At 39.3% G+C, this 21,451-nt stretch overlaps 3 protein-coding genes across 4 annotated transcripts; all 3 read right to left on the bottom strand.

The window, feature by feature from the left end:
- Positions 1 to 1,932: 1,932 nt before the first annotated feature.
- Positions 1,933 to 3,150, bottom strand: LOC145462302 (uncharacterized). The gene is made up of 3 exons (XM_081445801.1): positions 2,993 to 3,150; positions 2,666 to 2,836; positions 1,933 to 2,212 (listed from the first exon to the last, which is right to left on the bottom strand). Exons 1-3 carry the CDS (start codon positions 3,077 to 3,079, stop codon positions 2,087 to 2,089), a joined length of 384 nt encoding a protein of 127 aa, XP_081301927.1. The 5' UTR covers positions 3,080 to 3,150; the 3' UTR covers positions 1,933 to 2,086.
- Positions 3,151 to 3,583: 433 nt separating this feature from the next.
- Positions 3,584 to 6,335, bottom strand: LOC145463810 (uncharacterized). Its single transcript, XM_081447606.1, has 3 exons — positions 6,224 to 6,335; positions 5,951 to 6,055; positions 3,584 to 4,709 (listed from the first exon to the last, which is right to left on the bottom strand). Exons 1-3 carry the CDS (start codon positions 6,308 to 6,310, stop codon positions 4,584 to 4,586), a joined length of 318 nt encoding a protein of 105 aa, XP_081303732.1. The 5' UTR covers positions 6,311 to 6,335; the 3' UTR covers positions 3,584 to 4,583.
- A 4,965-nt stretch (positions 6,336 to 11,300) lies between these two features.
- LOC145463017 (uncharacterized) lies at positions 11,301 to 21,365 on the bottom strand. Of its 2 annotated transcripts, XM_081446714.1 has the most exons (4): positions 21,269 to 21,365; positions 21,002 to 21,112; positions 20,505 to 20,558; positions 11,301 to 11,977 (listed from the first exon to the last, which is right to left on the bottom strand). In XM_081446714.1, the coding sequence occupies exons 1-4, from the start codon at positions 21,353 to 21,355 to the stop codon at positions 11,879 to 11,881; spliced, it is 351 nt and encodes a 116-aa protein (XP_081302840.1). In that variant the 5' UTR covers positions 21,356 to 21,365; the 3' UTR covers positions 11,301 to 11,878. The 2 variants fall into 2 exon arrangements, with proteins under 2 accessions (XP_081302840.1, XP_081302841.1); XM_081446715.1 differs by lacking the exon at positions 11,301 to 11,977 and having other exon boundaries at positions 19,272 to 20,558.
- Positions 21,366 to 21,451: the final 86 nt, after the last annotated feature.

Raw genomic sequence — 21,451 nt, 5'->3', positions numbered from 1 at the left:
TATCACGCCGTCGTAAGTTTCAACACGCTCATGAAGATGGTTCGAGAAAAATTTCCACTAGTAGACTGGAGAGAAACAAGCCAAATTTCGCTTTCATCTCTGTCTGTCCCCTTCCTGGTGAACACAGTATGAAGGGATGACAACGTCCTCCAGTTTTCTTTCGCCTCGCTAGCTCTGCGAGTTTCTTCCGCGTCAGGTATGAACAGTTCATGAGAGGAACGAAAGGAATTTATAGTTTCTTTTAAATGGTTCTTTATGCTTAGGAGTGGCGGCGAGATTCACACAGAATAATTACTTGCCTTGAATAACCAAAAATCGAACATGGCACGTGAACTTTCCAGTCACCGTAGAAATACACTAAGTGTCTGGTTAAGGAAGTAGCTACTGCTTTCTTCGATTCAAAACGAAAGAAAAATATTTAGCCTAGTTCCTTCTCATTTGACGGAAAAAGCATCGCGACCAACGATTTGTAATGAAAGCGAAAACGTTTACTTCTTGGCTAATCAAAACTACTACAAAATTCTCGAACGTGATTGGCTATCAGCAGCCCGGTTTGAGCATTAATTGGACAGTGTACGCGTCATGCTTGTAATTGGACAGTACGCGTCATTTTGCGCGCGCTGTTGAAGTGCACTTTGTTGAGTAAACTACTGTGTTTTTCAGCATTTATAACGACGTTTAATCGTTCAGCGCTCCATCGATGGTTTGTTCGTTTCTCGAATTTTGTCATAGTTTTGATTAATTGGTAACAGAGCTTCGCGTCGTCCAATTCAGTCTGTAATTATACTCGTGATTGACAAATCGGACTCCCGCTTGGCGGTCGTCCGATTTTTTTATCACTCTTATGATAACAGACCGAATTGGACTCCACTCAGTCCTATTACCATTACTAATTAAAGATATTTTTCCTAAGTTGCCGACACATTATGTAGCACACCAAAAAATCTAAAAGTTCATCGGCTCCCGTTTGTACTCGGTACACCGCATGCCAATAAGAGAGCCGACCAACTGTCTTCACCAGAATTTCTAATATACTGAAATATCCCATTTGTTCTTCTTTCCTGGGATCCAAAAATACACCATAAATTGGAAAGATTTCGTCTAACCTTAAAATCTAGGCCGTTTTAAAATAATATGGACCTTAGCAGGGCTGAAACGAGTCCTATAGTAGGCTGAAATAGCTCCTTTACCCAACCTAGTGAATCGAGGCCCAGATTGTGCTCAAATTAAATGGCCATGCGGGGCTCAATCAGGCTTAATTTCGTCAAAGATCTGAATTAACAGCCTACTGTTTGGGTATGAACGTGTTGGCAAACATACCATGCCACTCTCAAATGAAAAGGTCGGGATGCTCGTTGTCTCGCTTAGGGGTATGATTAAAATGAAGGATTCTAGTCTCACTTAGGGTGTTCATGAGGAAACGTCACTATTCTTAGCTGTCAAAGTATCTTTAAGGGTACACTCGAAGAAACAACAATAAAAAACGCTCCTATTTCTGTTTTTAGGCTTAATTTCTGCCGGTCTCTCGAGTCCAGTTTACTAGCGCGGGCTCCTTTCTTGAACAGCGGCTGGTGATCGAGCCTATTCTGTTTTAAGCGTATCTTTGAGGGATCAAATAAAGCTTGAGCCCCACCCAGATTGGTCTCCTTCAGGGGTTTAATTCAAATCCTCCGACGAGCATCCCCGATCTTTTCATATGGGAGTCCCCCTCTCCCCCCGATACCTGTATAGTTCGTTTTTAGTGATGAAAAATCTGGAGTCCGGCCATTGCTGCACGTCGAAAATGAATCAGTGCAGTAACTTAAAGATTACATGTTAAAAATGCACATATTTCTTGATTATACCTTAGCATTTAATCGATTTGGGAAAGAATACAAACCAAAGAAAGGCAGGAATGAGGAGACTGAGATCAGTGGTCTTCATTTTTGAGAGTGCTAGCAAAATAATTAGGCTCAAATGCAAATTTGTTACTTGCAAGTAAAATTCTCAATCCAAGATAAAGTTTTTCCAACATTTATTTGAACCTCAGTTATCAGCACATTGATATCGATAAATATCTCATGGTGATGAATTTGGTGACATTGCTTCAGAAATCACCGGAGCCTGGGGCCTCAGTGGGAATTGGTCGGCAGCGATAATAAACGTCCAGAGAGCCAACCGAATAGACAGCCTGGTATGACAGACCATCTTTACACCCACATCCATGGGTACTCTAAGAGTTGTGGGAAAAAAAAAAAGATTTAAATCCGTTTTGTTGTCTTAGCAGATGGTATATGGCTGGAGAGGGACTGCGGGAGTTAAGTGTCTTGCCCAAGAATACAAATGCAGAGCAGTAACCCCTGCTAGGCCTTGACTTAATTCGGCCCTCAACAATCGATAATCCAATGTACCAACTATCAGGCCAACGCGCTCCAAATCTATAGTTTAACTCTTAGTTGACCTACCGAATCTCTTTACGGTGGCCAATTCACATTATCAACCCAGTTGATAAAACCAAATTATCTTGACCTAATATAAGCTAAGGGTCATGGCCAATTTGCCAATTCTAAACTTCGATGCCTGAAACGATTAAATATTTTCAGGGACTTTTCACAAACATTTGGTCATCATTCTTTGTTGTACCTTTCTTTTCAACAGACTAGTGCAAAGCTCTCGATATATTAACCCTTAAACATGATGTCTCGCAATAAAATATTTTCAGCCACTCTACAAAAGTATCACTTACAACAAAGTTACAGGACTCGTCCAATCCTCTCTTGTCGTGGCAGGTTCCAATATTGCTGCAGCAACGCTCCTCAGTAGAGTCTCCGGCACAGTCAGAGTCTACATCACAATACTGCGAGGAACAGGTAAGTAAAAAATAAACACAACTGAATATGTTCATTCGATTTGAGAATCACTTCACGATCTACCATCTCGGTCGAATCTCGGCAAACTTGTGAACAAGCAATCGGCAAGTCCATGTTACAAATAAGAGATTTTGATCGCTTACCCCAAGAAAAAATCGCTTCTCTCTTTCCTGGATTTTGTAACTGGCAGTGACGGCAACAAAGAGAAAAAGTGCAGCTAATACCTTCATGTCAACAATTTACAGCAAAACTGTAGCAAGATAAACTTGGTTATGTGTTTTTAGTTCTTTTTATATACTTTGACAACAGCTAAAAGGTGAAAAACGTGTGTGCTCAGTAGTGTAAGTGCTGCGGGTATTTATCCAAAGCAAAGGTAGAATGTCTTTTTTAAGCAACTCTTTTTTGTTAAACTGACCGGTGAACTAAAACGGTTAAGAAATGACTTGTTTGTTTCAAAAGTTTTGTGGCGCTCCAAACATTCAGCTGCATTTCAGCTGGTCTCCTGCTCCAATAGTTTGTAATGTGATTCATTGCTCGTTTGTTATTCGAGTCTCTTTTGTGATGAATCGCCCACAGCAAAAGAAAGGTTTTTTATTCGATTTGTATCACAAAATAACTAATTTATTTGAAAAGGTGATAGAAAATTACAACACTGGAATAACCCAGTTAATTACAAACAATATATGAAAAAGGTTACACAATACCTGAGGTAAAAGACACTCTGTAATAGCGCACAGCATCGGGACCGAATCGAATATAAAATAAAATAAAACGCTTTTACCTTACTTTACAACTTTTTGTTCATATTTTTTTCGCGCTCTTTTTTTTCTTTAGTCTAGCATTATTTATTACAGTGTGTATCTTTTCCCTCTGGTATTGTATAACCTTTTTCACATGTTGTTTGTAATTAGCTACGTTGTTCTAGTGTTTTAGTATATACCACACAAGCTAAATAATTAGCGGACCAAAACGTTGTTTTATGTGTGACAAGCGGTCGAAAATTTAAAATCTCTCGCGCCGGCTGCTCGGAGGTGAATAGTACTTGCTAATCACCTCCGAGTTAACCAATCAGAGCATCCCAAAAGCACTATTCACTTGTGTGGTATATACTAAAAGAATATAACCGCTGTATATAGTGCCCTAGCTATTAGTTTCTTTGATGGTAGCTTCAGATGGTGCTTCTAAGTCCGCTTTTCAATCCAAACTATGGATTGATTCTTTCATACAAGGGGCAGAACAAGACATCACAAGAAGCGTAGTTTGCAATCGCTCTTGGGTGCGAAAAAGCTGTTAGAAATGGTAATAAAGTTGTCGATAATGATGTGCTCTTGTTGTGTTACGCTCGTCACTTACTGTAAATTTGGTAGCACGCAATTGACCATGCGCGAGTTTTGGAGGGAAAATATCCAATATCGTAATCAATAAAATGTATTGGATAGAAAAAAAGGTAGAAAACACCAAAGTGGTGATTGTAAACCACACAGGAGTAGGAATGGTAAAGATGGGTAAAGAGTATGTGAAGTTACGAACGACGAAATTGGAGAAATTTAGCGCAAAGCCCACAAGTGCCGTACAAGACTGTTCACGCGAAAAAGGGAAGCTGCAGTACAAACAATTCCCTTCCAAGTAAAATTCTCAGTCAAAGATAAAGTTTTGCGAGTGTTTATTTCAAAGTCATTTATCAGCACATTGATATAATGTATATCTCATGGTGACACAGCCATTGATATTCCCTCAGAAATCGCCGGAGCCTGGGGCCTCAGTGGGAATTGGTCGGCAGCGATAATAAACGCCTAGAGAGCCAACGGAATAGACAGGCTGGCATGACAGATCGTCTTTGCACTCACATCCATGGATACTCTAAAAATTGAGGAACAAAAATAGGATTTAACTCCGTTTTTTTGGCATTGCAATATTGCTACGTACCGACCCCTGAATGCCTGGAATGCTAGTGCACACTCTTTTTTTTTATACGTAAGAACGTCTAATTTGGTTCTTACGAGCGTGTCTTTGAGAGAACTACCTCTTTTGTAGGCTATATAATAGGTGGATTTCTGCGGATGGTTTTCAGCAAAGGCTGATTTTGTATTAATGCCGTTAAGTATTTGAGTTAATTTACATTTCTTTTTTTGTTACCTTTCTTTTACGCTTGCCATTTAATGTACAGATTAGCAAAATAGAAGCGTTCCTAATCGACTCTCAGCCTGAGGAATGTTCTTAATACGTTCTTAAAATTTTGGTTAATGTCAGCCTCAACGTTCCTATAAAAATCAGTACAAAAAAAAGTGTATTACAGGTCAGCCGTCTATACCGTGCCCATCTCAGGATTAAATGGAGGGAGTCAAGTGTCCTGCCCAAGAACATAAATGCAACACAGTAACCCCTGCTAGGCTTTGGCATGACCCTCTACAATCAAGAATTCAATGTACCAAGTATTACACTCTTTCTTTTTATAGGAATACGCTCTACAAGAATATCGAGGTTGAAATTAACGAAATTTTAAGAGAATTCTTTGAGAAGAAACCCGAGGCTGAGATTTTGAAAAGAATATAGTTGTGAAAATTTGTAAATACAATACAACTACCTGTTAATACACCGTACAAAATTCTTCTTTTCTCTAAACGGCAAAACTAGCCAAAAATCACCAAAAACAGCACTAGCGTTATATCAGGTGTTAATGCCTGCAGGGTGGCTACAAAACTTACATCCAGACACCAAATACATTTGAAAAAGTTATGTCATGCGCTATAATCTAAGAATATTCACAAGAATCTTTTCAGCCTAGAATCGGCAGAAAAATAAGAATATTCAGCCTGGACCGGAAAAACAACATTCCAACAAAAATGAGTGTAGGCCAACGCGCTCCAAATCTATAGTTTAACTCTTAGTTGACCTGATACAATCTAAGGGTCACGGCCCATGCAATTTGCTAATTCTAAACTTCGAAGCAAATGGTTAAATATTTTCAGGCTCTTTTCACGAACAGTTGGTCATCATTCTTTCTTCAGCCTCAGTTTTTGTGGAGCTTGTGGAGCCCTTGTTGTATTAACCCCCTAAAATGTCTCGCAATAAAATTTTTTTAGGCACTGAGTATCACTTACAACAAAGTTACAAGACTTGTCCAATCCCCTCTTGTCGTGGCAGGTTCCAATATTGCTGCAGCAACGCTCCTTAGGGTTTCCACAGTCCGAGTCTACATCACAGTGCTGTGAGGAACGGAGAAATAAAGATATAAACACAATTGAGAACCGCCTCATGATCTACTATCTCGATTAACTTGTGAACATGCAATAGCAATTCCAGATTAAAGTACTTGAAACCGTGTCAGCAAAAGACGTGACCTATTTTAAGCGTATCTATTGAAACAGGCTTACCCCAAGAAAAAATCTCTTCTCTCTTTCCTGGATTTTGTAACTGACAGTTACGACCACCAAGAGAAGAAGTGCAGCTAATACTTTCATGTTTACGAGTTGCAGCAAAACTGTAGCGAGCTAGATAAACTTGGTTATGTGTTTTGAATTCGTTTTATATACTTTGACAACAGCTAAAAGGTGGAAAAAGTTTTTTCTCAGTATTGTGAATGTTGGTATTTATTCACAACAAAGGAAGATTGTCTTCTTCGAGCAACTCCTTTTTGTTAAACTGACCGGTAAACTACAAAGGTTAAATAATGCCTTGTTTGTTTCTACTCAAAAGTTTTGTGGTACTCCAAACATTCAACTGCATTTCAACTGGTCTCCTGCTTCAATACTTTGTAATGTGATTCCTTTGCTCGTTCGTTATTCGAGTTTCTTTTGTGATGAATAGCGGAAAGCAACAGAAAGGTGATAGAAAATTACAATACTAGAATAACGTGACTAATTGCAAACAATATGTGATAAAGGTTACATAATACCTAAGAGAAAAGCACACACTGTAATATGCAGAGCATCCGGGACCGAATATAATATAAAATAAAACGCTTTTACTTTAATTTACAAGCTTTTATTCATATTTATGATCTCAATCTTTTTTTTTTTCTTTAGTCTGGCATTATTTATTACAGTGTGTGTTATTTCCCTCAGGTATTGTATAACCTTTTTCACATGTTGTTTGTAATTAGCTACGTTGTTCCAGTGTTGTAATTTATATCAGTACTTTAAAATTTCAGTTGAGCGTTTAGTTATCTTGGTGAGTTCGAGTTGGAAGTTTAGCTCAGGCAAGTTTCCAGTGGTAAAATATTTTTTACCCAAGTTCTAAGGAAGACATTATTATTAATTCAAGTAAAACATAATTTGGAACTTCGGTAGTCTATATGTAAACATTAATTGTGTTGCTAGTGTCAGTTACGATGCTACCCTTACTTGAAACAGTTGAATGATAACCATTTTCAGCCAACCGGAGTACTATCAGGTTAACCTGAGTGTTAATTAGGCCAACTGGAGTGTTATTGGAACTAAAATGGGTTACTAGACGCTTTAACTCCAATTCTAAACTAAAACTCACAAAATGGATAATCCCTAATTTTGATTTACTCTTAAATGTGTATTTTTTATTTAATTGCTGTGAAAACCTTTATTTATGTAATAGCAAACATTTAAATACGAAATTGTTCACAATACTGGGAAAACTCAGCTGTAACTCAGCTGCATGTTATTTCAACATTTTCAAGTCTGATTTCTTAAAGTTGGGGTTAGACTGAAGATTGTTTTAGCTGACAATGGCTGTCCCTAAAGCATACATTTGATCGTCAGCTTTTCTTTCTTTTACAAATTTTGCAATGACCTTATTGATCCTTATTATGTCGGACACGTTCTTTTTATATTTATCAGTTAGGGATTGTTTTCAACTAATTAGTCAAAGGTTCTTGACATTATAGATGAAGGGTTTTATGGACGCAAAGCGCCAAGGTAGTGATATCTCCTATCACGTCTTTCCCACTAAACCCAAGTAGAGCCAATTTGTACCGGCACAACATCATGGGAAAGTTGCGTTTGACTTTGCATCTGATTGGCTAAGAGAAAAAAAATTGTTTATTTTAACAAAGGGTGACAACATTTTCAACCAGTTTTATTTCTATGGGTCAATAAACAAAAAACCAATTAGGCAAACAAGCGTTATTGACAGAGATTCAGCACATTTATACCGCCACTGAAGATTTAGTCGATTTCTTGTATGAAAACCTGTAGGCCTAGGTGGACCAATGTCCATATTTTTCAGTTGCTCACCTTTATTTTCCTTATGAATTTTCCGGGCTCGTATGAGGCACTCGGAATCCCAAATGACATGAGTGACAAAAATCCAACAATTTTTTTTTTTTACAAAATGTCAATTTGTAATAAATTGTATCAGTTGTTTTCATGAAGTGTGAGTCCAGTCCAGTTTACACGACCAAGCGGTTGTTGTCAACGAATAATGATTTTATTTAAAGCACTATACTATTTGAGCAAAAAGTCACCTCGTTTCGCCTGTTTACCTTAGTATGGTCGCATTGTACAGGGCAAGTTCGCATATACGCTTCAGTTTATTTGTTACGAAGTATTCATCCTTTCTCGGGTGTAAATGACAACGCAGTTGACCATCTCTGGTTTCAAAGACAGAGCTTAGCCGGAACTTTTGAGTACTGCCCTCAGTCGGATGTCAATGTTTGGGCTGTGCACTGAGCTGCAGTCCCGATGAGACTTACAACTGTCGCTTGCATAAAAGTATTGCGTCTAGTTCATCCAAACAACCCACACACAACCCTGATAAATAGAAATGTGATAAACCAAAGCAAGATTTACCCCCGATCATACCTTAAGAGTGCCTGCCTGTAAAAATCAGACAAATTCTTAATTTCGCGGCAAGGGTCGAAAATTCGATTTCGCTCATATTCTTATGGTAGATAGGTTAGGGCATGACAAAAACTACTGGATAGTTTTTTTGGCAAAATATCCTTTTATTTCAAAGAAATATGCAAATTACCAAATTCCGTTAAAATCGTCATTTGACGCACCATTTTATTAAACAAGTTTGAGAGCCTCGCATGCAAAACCACATCATTCTTCCGTCTTTAAAACACTCAAATATTTTTGTGCAATGTTTAAATGTGTACTGGGTTGATTTTAGGAAATGTTGCGTTGTCTTTTTGGGTGCACAATAATTAAATTTCGAAGACATGTATTTCATTCACTTAAAAGTACTTCGTGAATATAATTAATTTTCACCATGTGCGAAACCTTCAAATGGACTAAGCTTCTGTTGGTTGAATTGCAGAAGGATGGTCTACAGTTTCCTGTAAAAATTTCTTTGGGCAAATGATTGTGAGCGACGCGAGAGCTTTTCAAAGTACGTCAAAAACGCAAATATTTGACCATCCGTCGTCAAATTTCAATTCACGGGTTAGACGTATATTTTAGCATGCGCCACATGACTTGACCTATGTTAAGTTGAAATAGACACAGAGCTGATAATTTCGAAATGTTCTAACCTTATTTGTTGTAAAAGGCAGGTCCAAAGCCGATTTGACGTGTTTGTCTCACCATTCGTCGCACAAAAAGCAGAAGTTTGCGTTTGAGGGCGAATGTTTACATAACGTCCGATGTGCATCGCCACCTGTCAACTTATTTAACGGTCGAATACGATGAATCTGTGACCCTCGTTCGACACATATGATCACCACTGCATCTAAGTCAAAAACGGCTAAGTCATTCGTAGATAGTGGCTTGCTTTGCACTACACCAAAATATTACGTTTGATCATCATGGTTTGATGGCTTGAATCCTTGCTTGCAGCGGTTCCTTGTTCGTCACGCAATTCTGTCATCCCATTTTAGGGGGTAGGGGTGGGACAATTTCTATCCTAATACGTAAGGTTCCGTACGGCTTGGAATCACTGGGAGCACACAATCGTGTTGAGTAGGAAGAAATTAAATTAAGAAAGGAAAAGAATGAATAATTTATCATTTCCCCTGTTGTTATCTTTTACTCGACCACCGCTGCCTACCATGCCCCTGCGTAATACTGTAACGTTAAACTCATACTTAGGTCTTTTCGCGCTGTGCAATTATTTTTGGTTTACATGTAATACAGTGGGCTACCCTCGGGGAAATAGGTGGCGACCGCTTAATGGGGCTAGCCGCTTAAATAGAGGTTGGTGTATCTTGAATATTTAATTTTTCACTATCGGGCTATAAATTTCTTGGTGAACATGGAGTCAATTCAATACAATCATGATAGACGTGTGTTTGAATTATCATTCGTCATGCACCTTCAATTTCAGACTCTTATCTGCCATCGCCCTTTCCAAAACAAAGTTCTTAAATTTTGGGTGGCCGCTTAATAGGGGTAAAGACAATAATGAAACCGTTATCAGAATGACCAAATGATGGCCGCGGAGGTAACCGGTCAATAGGTGTTTTATTTACAATATTTCACTGACGATAATTTTGGACTGTATTGACAACAGTCCTCTATTTCCTGTTACAAACATACCAATGCCTCGCCACTAAGCAAACAAAATACGCCAAATAAAATTGCATGGCCAGGGCTATTTACTCACGTAATTACTAATTAAATTTAGTCTGTTTTTCTCACGAATTAGACACGTTGTGATTTCCTATTTTTATTTCAGCTAATTCTTGCTTCATTAATCTATAATTTTTTTATGGCGATTTTCTTAAAATTCTAGTGAGTACAGGTACTAGCTTTATCAGCTGTTGTCTGAAACATCAGAACGTACAACAAACGTGATTTGGACCGAGGCCACGTACACTATAGAATATGATTATATAAATATACACATATATTATTATATATATGAAAAAACAGATGAACGATGATTAAATTGTTTCACTTATCCTTAGAGTACTCTATACAAAATAGATCAAAATGTGCAGCATATGCCGTGACAGCATTGCGTGACGAACAATAACGGCTGTAAGATTGTGCTGCGCCGACACGCTTATCAGCAATGGTCAGCAATCGATCAAACGCAATATTTTGGCGCAGCGCAAAGCAAGCAACTATCTACAAATGACTCAGCCGTTTTAGACTTAGACGCAGTGATGTTCATATGCGCAGAAAGATGGTCACAGATTCATAGTATTCGACCAATAATAGGTTGACAGTAGGCGATGTACATCGGACGTTAACCTTGTGTAAACAAAAGCAAACATCTGCTTTATGTCCGACGAATGGTGAGAGATCGACTAGAAACACGTCAAATCGGCTTTGTACCTGCCTTTTACAGCAAATGAGGTTAGAACATTTCGAAATTATCAGCTCTGTGTCTATTTCAACTTAACATAGGTCAAGTCATGATGCGCATGCTAAAATATACGTCTAACTCGTAAATTGAAATTTGACGACGGATGGTCAAATATTTGCATTTTTAACGTACTTTGAAAAGCTCTCGCGTCGCTCACAATCATTTGCCCAAAGAAATTTTTACAGGAAACTGTAGACCATCCTTCTGCAATTCAACCACCAGAAGCTTGGTCCATTTGAAGGTTTCGCACATGGTGAAAATTAATTATATTCACGAAGTACTTTTAAGTGAATGAAATACATGTCTTCGAAATTTAATTATTGTGCACCCAAAAAGACAACGCAACATTCCCTAAAATCAACCCAGTACACATTTAAACATTGCACAAAAATATTTGAGTGTTTTAAAGACGGAAGAATGATGTGGTTTTGCATGCGAGGCTCTCAAACTTGTTTAATAAAATGGTGCGTCAAATGACGATTTTAACGGAATTTGGTAATTTGCATATTTCTTTGAAATAAAAGGAAATTTTGCCAAAAAAACTATCCAGTAGTTTTTGTCATGCCCTAACCTATCTACCATAAGAATATGAGCGAAATCGAATTTTCGACCCTTGCCGAGTTATTTTCCATTGTTATGGACAGGGACTCTTAAAACTTTGGGGAAATGGAATATTATCAAACCATTAAGGCAATTTTAAATGCACAACTATTTTTCTTTCCACAAAATTTTTATTGCATTTTACCCACGGATTATGGTCAGCTGTCATGGGGAATCAGTGAATAAGTTTTGGCTCCTGATGTCTACTGAAGTGGTGGAAGACAGCGATAATATTTCAAACTCCCAAAACACTTCGCCACTTGACAGTACAGTCCTGTCTTGCAGCCGCACCCGTGATATTGCTAAAGAATAGAAAGAAAATACTGAAATTAAGGAGAAGTTTAATGTGAACAATTAAATGCGAGAAGCGTTAAATAAAGTCTTACATTGATAAGGGACAAACTTTACTGAAATTTTTAAGGTATCAGGGGAACATGAAACCACCCCACCCCTACCCCCAGAGGCCGTATCATAATCCATTGTAATCCTCGCCTTCGTATATGTCGTCTCTTTGAAAGGTTTCATTTCTTTATTTCTATCGCTATGTGAAAACACCATTACCATAATTGAGTCTTTTTGGGTTAAAACCTTATGTAGAATTTTTTTTTTCAGCCTCTTGCGGATTAACTGTAAATGACTGAACACGTTTTTGCTGAATACTTTGTGTGTGTGTGTGTGTGTGTGTTTTTTTTTTTTGTTTTTTTTTATGGACGTTTTAACTCGGCGGCAAACTTCACCAGGCTAAATATATTTTCGTAAATCCATACTAATAGAGAGATTCACAAAAAGCACTTGAAAACAAATATTACTCCGTCGAAGTTTTATAAAGACAGATAAATTTTCTAGAAAAAAACGTATAGCCCGAACTGGCTCAAACTAGGGGATTTGGCTTGTCTTTGCGCAAGCCCTAGCTCGTTTCCAGGGGCTCTCTTGAAGAAGAGAGACTCTGGGAAAGTAGTTGTTTTTCTTGTAGCGGAATTGTAGCGTGACTGTCTTGACTGAAACCCTTACGTACTTAAATACACCACACTACGTCAGGGTGTTTCACTGAGCCTTGAACTGATCACAAAGATCAATGAAAGATCGTCGAACAAATGGTTGATACTCAGTGACATTGGAGTGAGAGTCAAAGAGGCTGTAGTAGCAATAGCAGAAGGTATCTAAGAGACGAAAATTAGCTTATCGACAAAATCTCAGTTTATTGTGTATAGCCTTGCAAGGTTTAACAACATAACTCTCCATTCTTTTTACCATTTCAGACTCTCACAAGCTTGTAACCCCATTATAACTGTGGTCACACCGCATAACTTGCCTAAAATCTGAGATGAAGTGGTAACTATTTGATTGTATTTGTCATTCATTTATCATTTCTTGGTAATAAACTGCATTTAGAATGCCAGAGAACTTGTCCATTATCACAGTAAAACTTACATTTTTGAAGTTATGCATTGATGAATTTATTTGCTACATTTGTTTTTTTTTTTATTTTCCATGCTTTGCATGCTTTGATTTTCTGGATTTTTTTTTCAGCCGTGCAGGATCTTTGTGCTTGCATTCCTGAATATCAAGGGTCTCTCCTTTTGCTGGGGAAATCTTTAGTATTATATCTCGATATTCACAAAGGAATTCGTATCCAAGATGATAGCTATCTATATCAAGGATGTCACGAAACCTTTTGTGAAAGTACTTCGGTCTCTGCAGCTTCTTGAACACAACTTCTTTGCCCGTGTTGTCCTTGAAAAGGAACCGAACCTTGTCGTACGGGTTGCCGCCGTGGAACACATAATCAAGTAACGGAACACCGTATGGCTTCTGTACTTTCTTATATATTCTGTAACGATCGCCTCCGTTCCGGGTGATTTGCACGTCTCTAAGCTTCATACCATCTTGCAGCATGATAGCGACGACATTGTCACCTCCCTGGTCGTAGATGACGTCTTGAGAATCATCTAGAATGACTGAGTAGGCGTCATCTCCTGGACCAGAGTACACTCGATTGGCGCCAGTTCCCATCTGCGCCAGCAGCGGAATGTCTTCATCTAAGTTCACCACGTAATCGTCTAACGCACCGCCAATCACTTCGTGCCTTATATTTCTATACTTATTATTCGCCAGTAGCAGAAGATTGAAACTGTGTTTGCTCAGTTCAAACCTCTCAATTTCTTTGAAGTGGATGTGTTGGGCGTCTTTCACCATCAGAGCGCGACCAGGATAGGCACTAGCCAGCACCTCACCGCGGTGATCATGAAAAAGTTCATCTACAACCTCTGAACCCATCCGACTTATGAAATAATCCACAGTCCTCGTTTCTTCCGTTCTCGCTTGATCGATAAGCACTATTCTCTGGTCAGGCGATCGTGTGGATGTATCTGGCTTGTAGTCAGTCATGCTAAGCACATCGTGATAGGTGTAACTTCCTTCCATGACATCTTTCTCTGCATTGTTTTCTCCATGAGTCAGCCTGGCGTCGCTGTTGTACACAATTCTCTTTGGTTTCTGCTCGGGGCTTGTGGCGTGGTTCCACTGATGCATTGAGAATGACGCGCTGCCTGCCGATTTCATGATGATAGCCAGGTCTGCTCCGGGTCCCACCTGGATGTTATCACTACCGGTTCCTTCTACCAAAAAGACGTTATCCCCATCAAGATCGGCCACTTTGTCGTTGTCAACAGAAATAACATCCTTACCGAATCCTCCTCTGATGGTATCTCTCTCCGGTCCACCGCCAGAAATGTAGTTTAGTCCTTGTGGGTGGGAATTTATTGTGTCAATATTATCACTTCCTGCTCCTCCGTCGATTTTGACTGTTCCTTTGCTACTTAATGACTTCAGTTCAAAGTGATCGTCTCCTCCCATCCCATAAGCTTCTGTGTTCTGTTCCAAAATCACTTTGTCCGTCCCTTCGTTACTTCCTAAAAAGATCAGCCCATTGTCTCCGCGATCGACAACGCTGGGACAGAAGGTGTAGCCTTCAGAAGCTTTAGCACGACACTCATATGGTTTGTTAAATTTATCGTTGTAAGTAGCCATGAATATAATCTTGTTAACAAGATCATCTGCGATTTCAAATTCATCTTTTAAGGTTGATGAGCGGGTCCAACCCATGGCTGTATACTCTCCACTCTCTGCGTCATCAGTGAAAACTGCAGGATAAGCGAAAAGGAATTTCTTTGGTTTGATATCCTTAATTATTTTTTTCATACTATTCTTAAGCTTCTCCTTGAACTCATTCCGCTTTTTTGTTAAGTGGGCCATTCTCAAAAAGTTTACAGCTGCTGCAAACTTGTCCATTTCCTTGGATCCAGTCGTTACATCCTTAATTGCCATGGCCACGATGTAGAACGCCCCTGGCGTTGTTTTTGTCATCAACAAGTAGTATGCGTGGAAGATGTCTCCCTTTGCATACGCGTCGAAAATCTCCACCATAGCTGCAAAATCCGGGGCTGGAATGAGAGGCCCTAGAAATATCTTGACATAATCCTTTGGCTCAAGGTCGTCCTGACCTACCATTCCTGATGCGACTCCGGTAGCGTAAGATGCGATGTACAAGGTAGCGGCTACTGCATACCCGATAGGTCCAGCGACACTTGCCACTTTGGCACTGGTTGCCAATATCTGAGAGACTCCCATCGCTATATCACCAGCCATTGCCGTCACAGAGCTACTGAGGGCAAGAATGTTAGCATCCGTCACTTCTTGATTTACTGCCAATGAATTGACCACCGTGTTATACCCATTGATGACGAAGTCAAGTCCGTTGGCAGCCGCGGCTGAGAAGCTTCTGAATTTTAAAGAGTTGGCGCCCCATTTTGCTTTCAATTTGTCCATTATTCCAACTTTTTCAAGAACGGCCGTCATTCCTTGACCCATATGCCCTCCAGTCTGGGTTGAAAGCCAGGTCTGCGCCTCCCTTAACTTATCCATCAAAGACGAATCGGCAGTGACCACTCCAGACTTCATTTTTTCCTTCATAAGCCAAACGAGATTCCGCAAAGAGTTCAGTCGTTGAACACCGTTGTGCAACTTACCGTTTTCAGGATTGGGGAGACCCTCAAAGCCAGCTTGTGTATCGGCACGGATCACTTGGAGATTTTTTATTCCCTCGCCAAATGTTATCGTGGCATCTAACGTAGCAAGTGAGCCAACAATGGCAAAATCTTTATCATCGAATTGTTGTCGGATATCAGGAGCTGAAGCTTTCATTTCCTCTAGGTATTTCGGTAGGTTAAGTTGGTAGGTCATCTCGGTTTGACGACGAAGAAGGTCAATGGCAGCATCGTCGTCCATCACGTAACCAGAGAAAATGTATTCGCTTGGAACTTCTTCTTCTTTTCCTTCACTATTGCCATTATCACTGGCAAAAGCGTTGTTGGAGTACAGCAAAAGAAAAACAATTTCTGCGACCCGCTGCAACTTCATTATCGTTGGGGGAAAAAATGCGGTTTAACCAGACAGATGGCACTAAGAAAATGGTCACTTTTTTCAGTGAGGTAATGTAAGGTAATTTACAATTAGGTAAGGATATTTTCCATTGAGGTAATATGGATCAAACTTTAAAACCGGTGAGACCCGAGATTGATCTTATGGACCTGCTGCAGCTTTTTGACGGAGTCGAGATGTCCTTTTACCTGAAATAACAGGTGAACATATCCCAAAGTTAACCCACTTGGCTGGTAACGGAACCACCCAGCCGTCGAAAATTGGAACGCTTGTTGTTACACATAGTCCGTCCAGGAAAAAAACGAATATTTGTTAGCGTCATTTAAAGTTAGGGTAAATTAAAGATATGGAGACGCTCCTTTTCCTCTGTTTGTGTGGAAAAAATCTCATTTGACTGACCAAATTAGAAGTTAAACCAAGCAGTTAAACAATACGATCATGTAAAGTTACACATGGATGCTTCGACCTTCTTTCAACTTGGCGTCATCATCGGTAAGGGGTTTTTTTGTATACCTTTTTTTATTTCTTTTTTTCTCATCATCTATAAGTTGTCGTCAAGCCGGATATCCAGTCACACAAATTTGGCCACTCACCACAGGACAATGCCAGTGAGGTTGATAAATCCCCATTTTTGCGTACCTTTTGCTTCACCATTTTACACACGATGGAACAATGAAAATAGCTTGTAGTCGGGTTTGCCTCCTGAGACATGAAAAGTTAAAATAGCCATCGCGCTGCAACAGGTCGCATTTAATAAAGCCAAAATCGTCGTTTGAAAAACTCTTTAGACTTTAGATAGACCGGATTGAGGACAAGGAACTTAAAAAACTGAGAATCCTAAACGTTTTTATGAACAGGCATTTCTCCCGAGTCGGTAGTGACCTTTATGTACCTATGTGACCTCTGAGATAAGTACCGTTAAATTTTGTATGGGAGAGGTGTTCACTTTAGGGAGAAAACAGTTGTCTTCATCAAGGTTACGGAAACTTTTTCTCCTCAGTTAACTAACAAAAACGAAATGAATTGTTTTGTATAAACTGTATGATCATTCAAACGTTTGAAGATTTTTAAGGCAGCAAAAAAAAAAAAAAAAATACAGCGACAGGAAAGTGGCAGAACTGTAGCTGGATTTAATCTTGTGACTTATCGAAAACAATTTCCAGCTTTAAAATTAAGTCTCTTTTATGAGTCTTTAAAATTTCCTGTCTTTTAAGGATCATGTCAGTGTACGTTGGTAATTTTATTGCAACTAAGCTTTTCTTAAACGAAAAACCGTCCCCGTCAGACAGTTGATTCTGTCATTTTCGTGTTGAATGTTAATTGTGTAGTAATTTATCATTCGTTGTGTTTATCTTTCATTTTTTTTACGTTTCAAAAACACCGGTATAAACGTTTTTTATTTTTTATTTTTTTTTAAACAAAGATGTCCGCATTGTTTTCCCTAAAAGCACTTAGGCTTATCAAAGGCGGATTACAATATTGCAATTTTTACTTCACTCATTACTTAGGCTCACACACAAACAACACACAAAAATTAATCTTAAAACAACGAGTTACATATAATAGATCAATATTGTTTTACCAATCAAACAGTTGCCAACGAAAAGCGCTTAGTATTAGTCATAAAAATCTGTACTTCTCGAAAAAAAGCACAGTCAATTGACATCGCAATTTACAGGCTGCACACCTAACAATAAAAAAAATAGTTTCCTGGCATCGCTGTTCGATGACCATGTTTCACCGAGAATTCTAGCAGCAGAGGTAAGGAGAACATAGCGTTGAGTGGCATACCTTGAGCAAAACAAAAAAAAAAGCTGTTTCACCGATTCAGAGTCAAGACCGCACTCGCAAATAGCCGACGCTTGACAATTTATTTTAAACAGATTTTCGATAACACAAGGAAATCCAAGTCTAAGGCGGGTGTGATCAATAGATGAACGCGTTGAAGTGGAAAAATCAAATAGCCTATTCCAAGTGAAAGAACTTTTACTGTGCCTGGATTTATTGTTGAGTTGCATCGATCCCTTTAGATGGCCTGCAATGCAGGTGTATTTTGGCGAGCGAGCGCATTTTTATCAAGTGAGCGCCAACTCGGAAGAGGCCTGGGGAGAGACGAAAAAGCGTCCACGGGGCTGAAAGAGGGGGACGAGGAGGGGAAGGATTTTCCATCCTTCCAACCTCACCCTCTCCCCACCCACTTTTCCTAAACTAATGATGGACAACATGGCGGCGAATCTACTCGATCGCGAGCTAATACCGATAACTCGTGAACACCTCTTTAGACGCAGACTACAGGTAGGTAGCACTTGAAGTCAAAGGTTTATTTATATCGCTAACAAATGAACTGAGACGTACTTACGTTTGTAAATAATCAAACAAAAGGACTTCAAATTAGAAAATGTGCGTGCTGTCTCGAGCTGTCCGTGAGTTCGAGTTCAGTTTCAAAATACCTCGTAAATAATGAACCGTGTTCAACTTAAACAAACACAGACAACACCTGCTTTCAAAATCCTCTAGCTCATGAACTGGAACACTTTGTATTTTAGGTCCTGGCAGTGAAGTCAAAAATTTGATCACGTGCAGTTGCTCTCTGTTCCATAAGATTGGACTGTCGCAATGTACATCCCTTTCCCCAGTATTAATCTATACATCTCTAGTGAAGCGCATCATGCACATAAATCGTGGTTTTTGCTCTTCTAAAGGTTTGAAAAATATTATGGGGCTGAAAGAGAGGGAGTCAGGCATGAACAGTTCGTGAGAAGAACAAGAGGGATTATAAATGACTTATTACAGGTTCGTTATGTCCAGGAGTGACTGCGAGATCCATGGAATGATTACTTGGTTTGGATAACAAAAAAATCAAACATAACATCTGAACTTTGCAGTGACTTAGAACTGCACTAACTGGTCGAGGAACTGGCCTCTGCTTTATCTTTTTCAAAACGGCAGGAAAATAGTTTAAAGCCTCGTGACGGGCGATTTGTGATGAAAGCACAGAGGGTTTTCCTCAGTAGCTGAAACATATGACTTAACCTATTACATAAACTTGAAGTTTATCGGCTCCCGTTTGTACTCGGTACACTATACTACTAACAAAGTCGACTAGCTGTTTTCATCAGACGTTTCTATATTCTGGTTTGTTCTTCATTCCTGGGACTCAAAACACACTATGAATTAAAACGACTTTCGTCTAAACTTAAATTCGAAGCCGTGTTATCTGAAATTTAATTTAGCCACCCAAATTAGGGACAAAATAGTTTCATTTTCGAGGACCGATAATGTGGACCTAAGCGGGGCTGAAATGAGTCCTTTGGTGAGCTGAAATAGCTCTCTAACCTGACAGATATTGAGGCCCAAATCGTGGTCAAATTAAATGGCCACAAGAGGCTCGATCAGACTTTATGTCGTCAGAGATATGAATTTGCATTGCACTGTTTTGGTGTGGATGTCTAACCAGTATAGCTCGTTTTTCGTCCAGCCATCGTTGCACGTGAATCAGTGCACTAAATCAAAAACCAGAAACTGCAAGGGAGCGCATACAATAAACGCTGCCAACGTAGGATCTACAAGAGATCTGATCAGCCAAAAATCAGTCTATTGTTTGTCTTCACTAAATCGGACATGTATTTCTTGATTATGCTTAAGTATTTTGTCGATTTTGGATAAATTACAAACCAAAGAGGACCAAGAATGAGGAGAGCAGTGATCTTCATTTTTAAGAGTGTGCGCAAAAGAACTAGGACCCCGGGGGATGGAGGAGGTCCTCTACCACGTTTTATACTGGGGAGCTCCGCCCCGAGGTTTCAACCCCTTACGTTTTTGTATACCATTTTGACAGAAAAGGTACCCCATTCGTATACCTTTAATTGAAAAAGGTGCCCCTTTAACATGCTTTTATAATCAGCCCGTATTATAAATAATTATAAATTGCCAAGAAAGGAAATCTTCTTGTCATTTTCATGTAGTGCTTAATGAATTAAATGATACAGCTATAAGGTGCATCTGCTAGAATTATATTTCATATTAAAGGCCATTTTAAATAACTAAATGACAGATTTTCCTTCCCTTTCATACACCTCAACCCGTGAAATTCCTGCCCTTTTATACACCTGAAACCTGAAAACATTATCCCTTTCGGGCGGGCCTCCCCGTATAGGCCATTGTAGGGAGTATCCCCCGGGAATTAGGCTCAGGAGCAAATTTATTACTTGCAAGTATTCTCAGTCAAAGAAAGTTTTTCGAATATTTATTTCAACGTCAGTTATTAGCAAATTGATATAATGTATATCTCATGGTGGCACAGCTATTGATATTGCCTCAGAAATCACCGGAGCCTGGGGCCTCAGTGGGAATTGGTCGGCAGCGATAATAAACGCCTAGAGAGCCTACCGAATAGACAGCCTGGCATGACAGACCATCTTTGCACCCACATCCATGGATACTCTAAAAATTGTGGAAAAAAATAGGAATTAAATCCGTTTTGTTGTCTTAGCAGATGGTAAATGGCTAGAGAGGGACTGCGGGAGTTAAGTGTCTTGCCCAAGAATACAAATGCAGACCAGTAACCCCTACTAGGCCTTGACTAAATTCGGCCCTCAACAATCGATAATCTAATGTACCAACTATCAGGCCAACGCGCTCCAAATCTATATTTTAACTCTTAGTTGACCTAATACAAGCTAAGGGTCATGGCCGATTTGCTAATTCTAAACTTTGATGCCTGAGACGGTTAAATACTTTCAGGGACTTTTCACAAACAGTTGGGCATCATTCTTTGTTCTACCTTTCTTTTCAACAAACTAGTGCAAAGCTCTCGATACATTAACCCTTAAACATGATGTCTCGCAATAAAATATTTTCAGCCACTTTACAAAAGTATCACTTACAACAAAGTTACAAGACTCGTCCAGTCCCCTCTTATCATGGCAGGTTCCAATATTGCTGCAACAACGCTCCTCAATAGAGTCTCCGGCACAGTCAGAGTCTACATCACAATACTGCGAGGAACAGGTAAGTAAAAAATAAACACAACTGAATGTGTTCATTCGATTTGAGAATCACTTCACGATCTACCATCTCGGTCGAATCTCGGCAAACTTGTGAACAAGCAATCGGCAAGTCCATGTTACAAATAAGAGATTTTGATTGCTTACCCCAAGAAAAAATCGCCTCTCTCTTTCCTGGATTTTGTAACTGGCAGTGACGGCAACAAAGAGAAAAAGTGCAGCTAATACCTTCATGTCAACAATTTACAGCAAAACTGTAGCAAGATAAACTTGGTTATGTGTTTTTAGTTCTTTTTATATACTTTGACAACAGCTAAAAGGTGAAAAACG

This window comes from Orbicella franksi, chromosome 12 (genome assembly GCF_964199315.1).
Source record: "Orbicella franksi chromosome 12, jaOrbFran1.1, whole genome shotgun sequence".
Lineage (NCBI taxonomy): Eukaryota > Metazoa > Cnidaria > Anthozoa > Scleractinia > Merulinidae > Orbicella > Orbicella franksi.
This window is presented reverse-complemented; position numbering and strand designations above follow the sequence as displayed.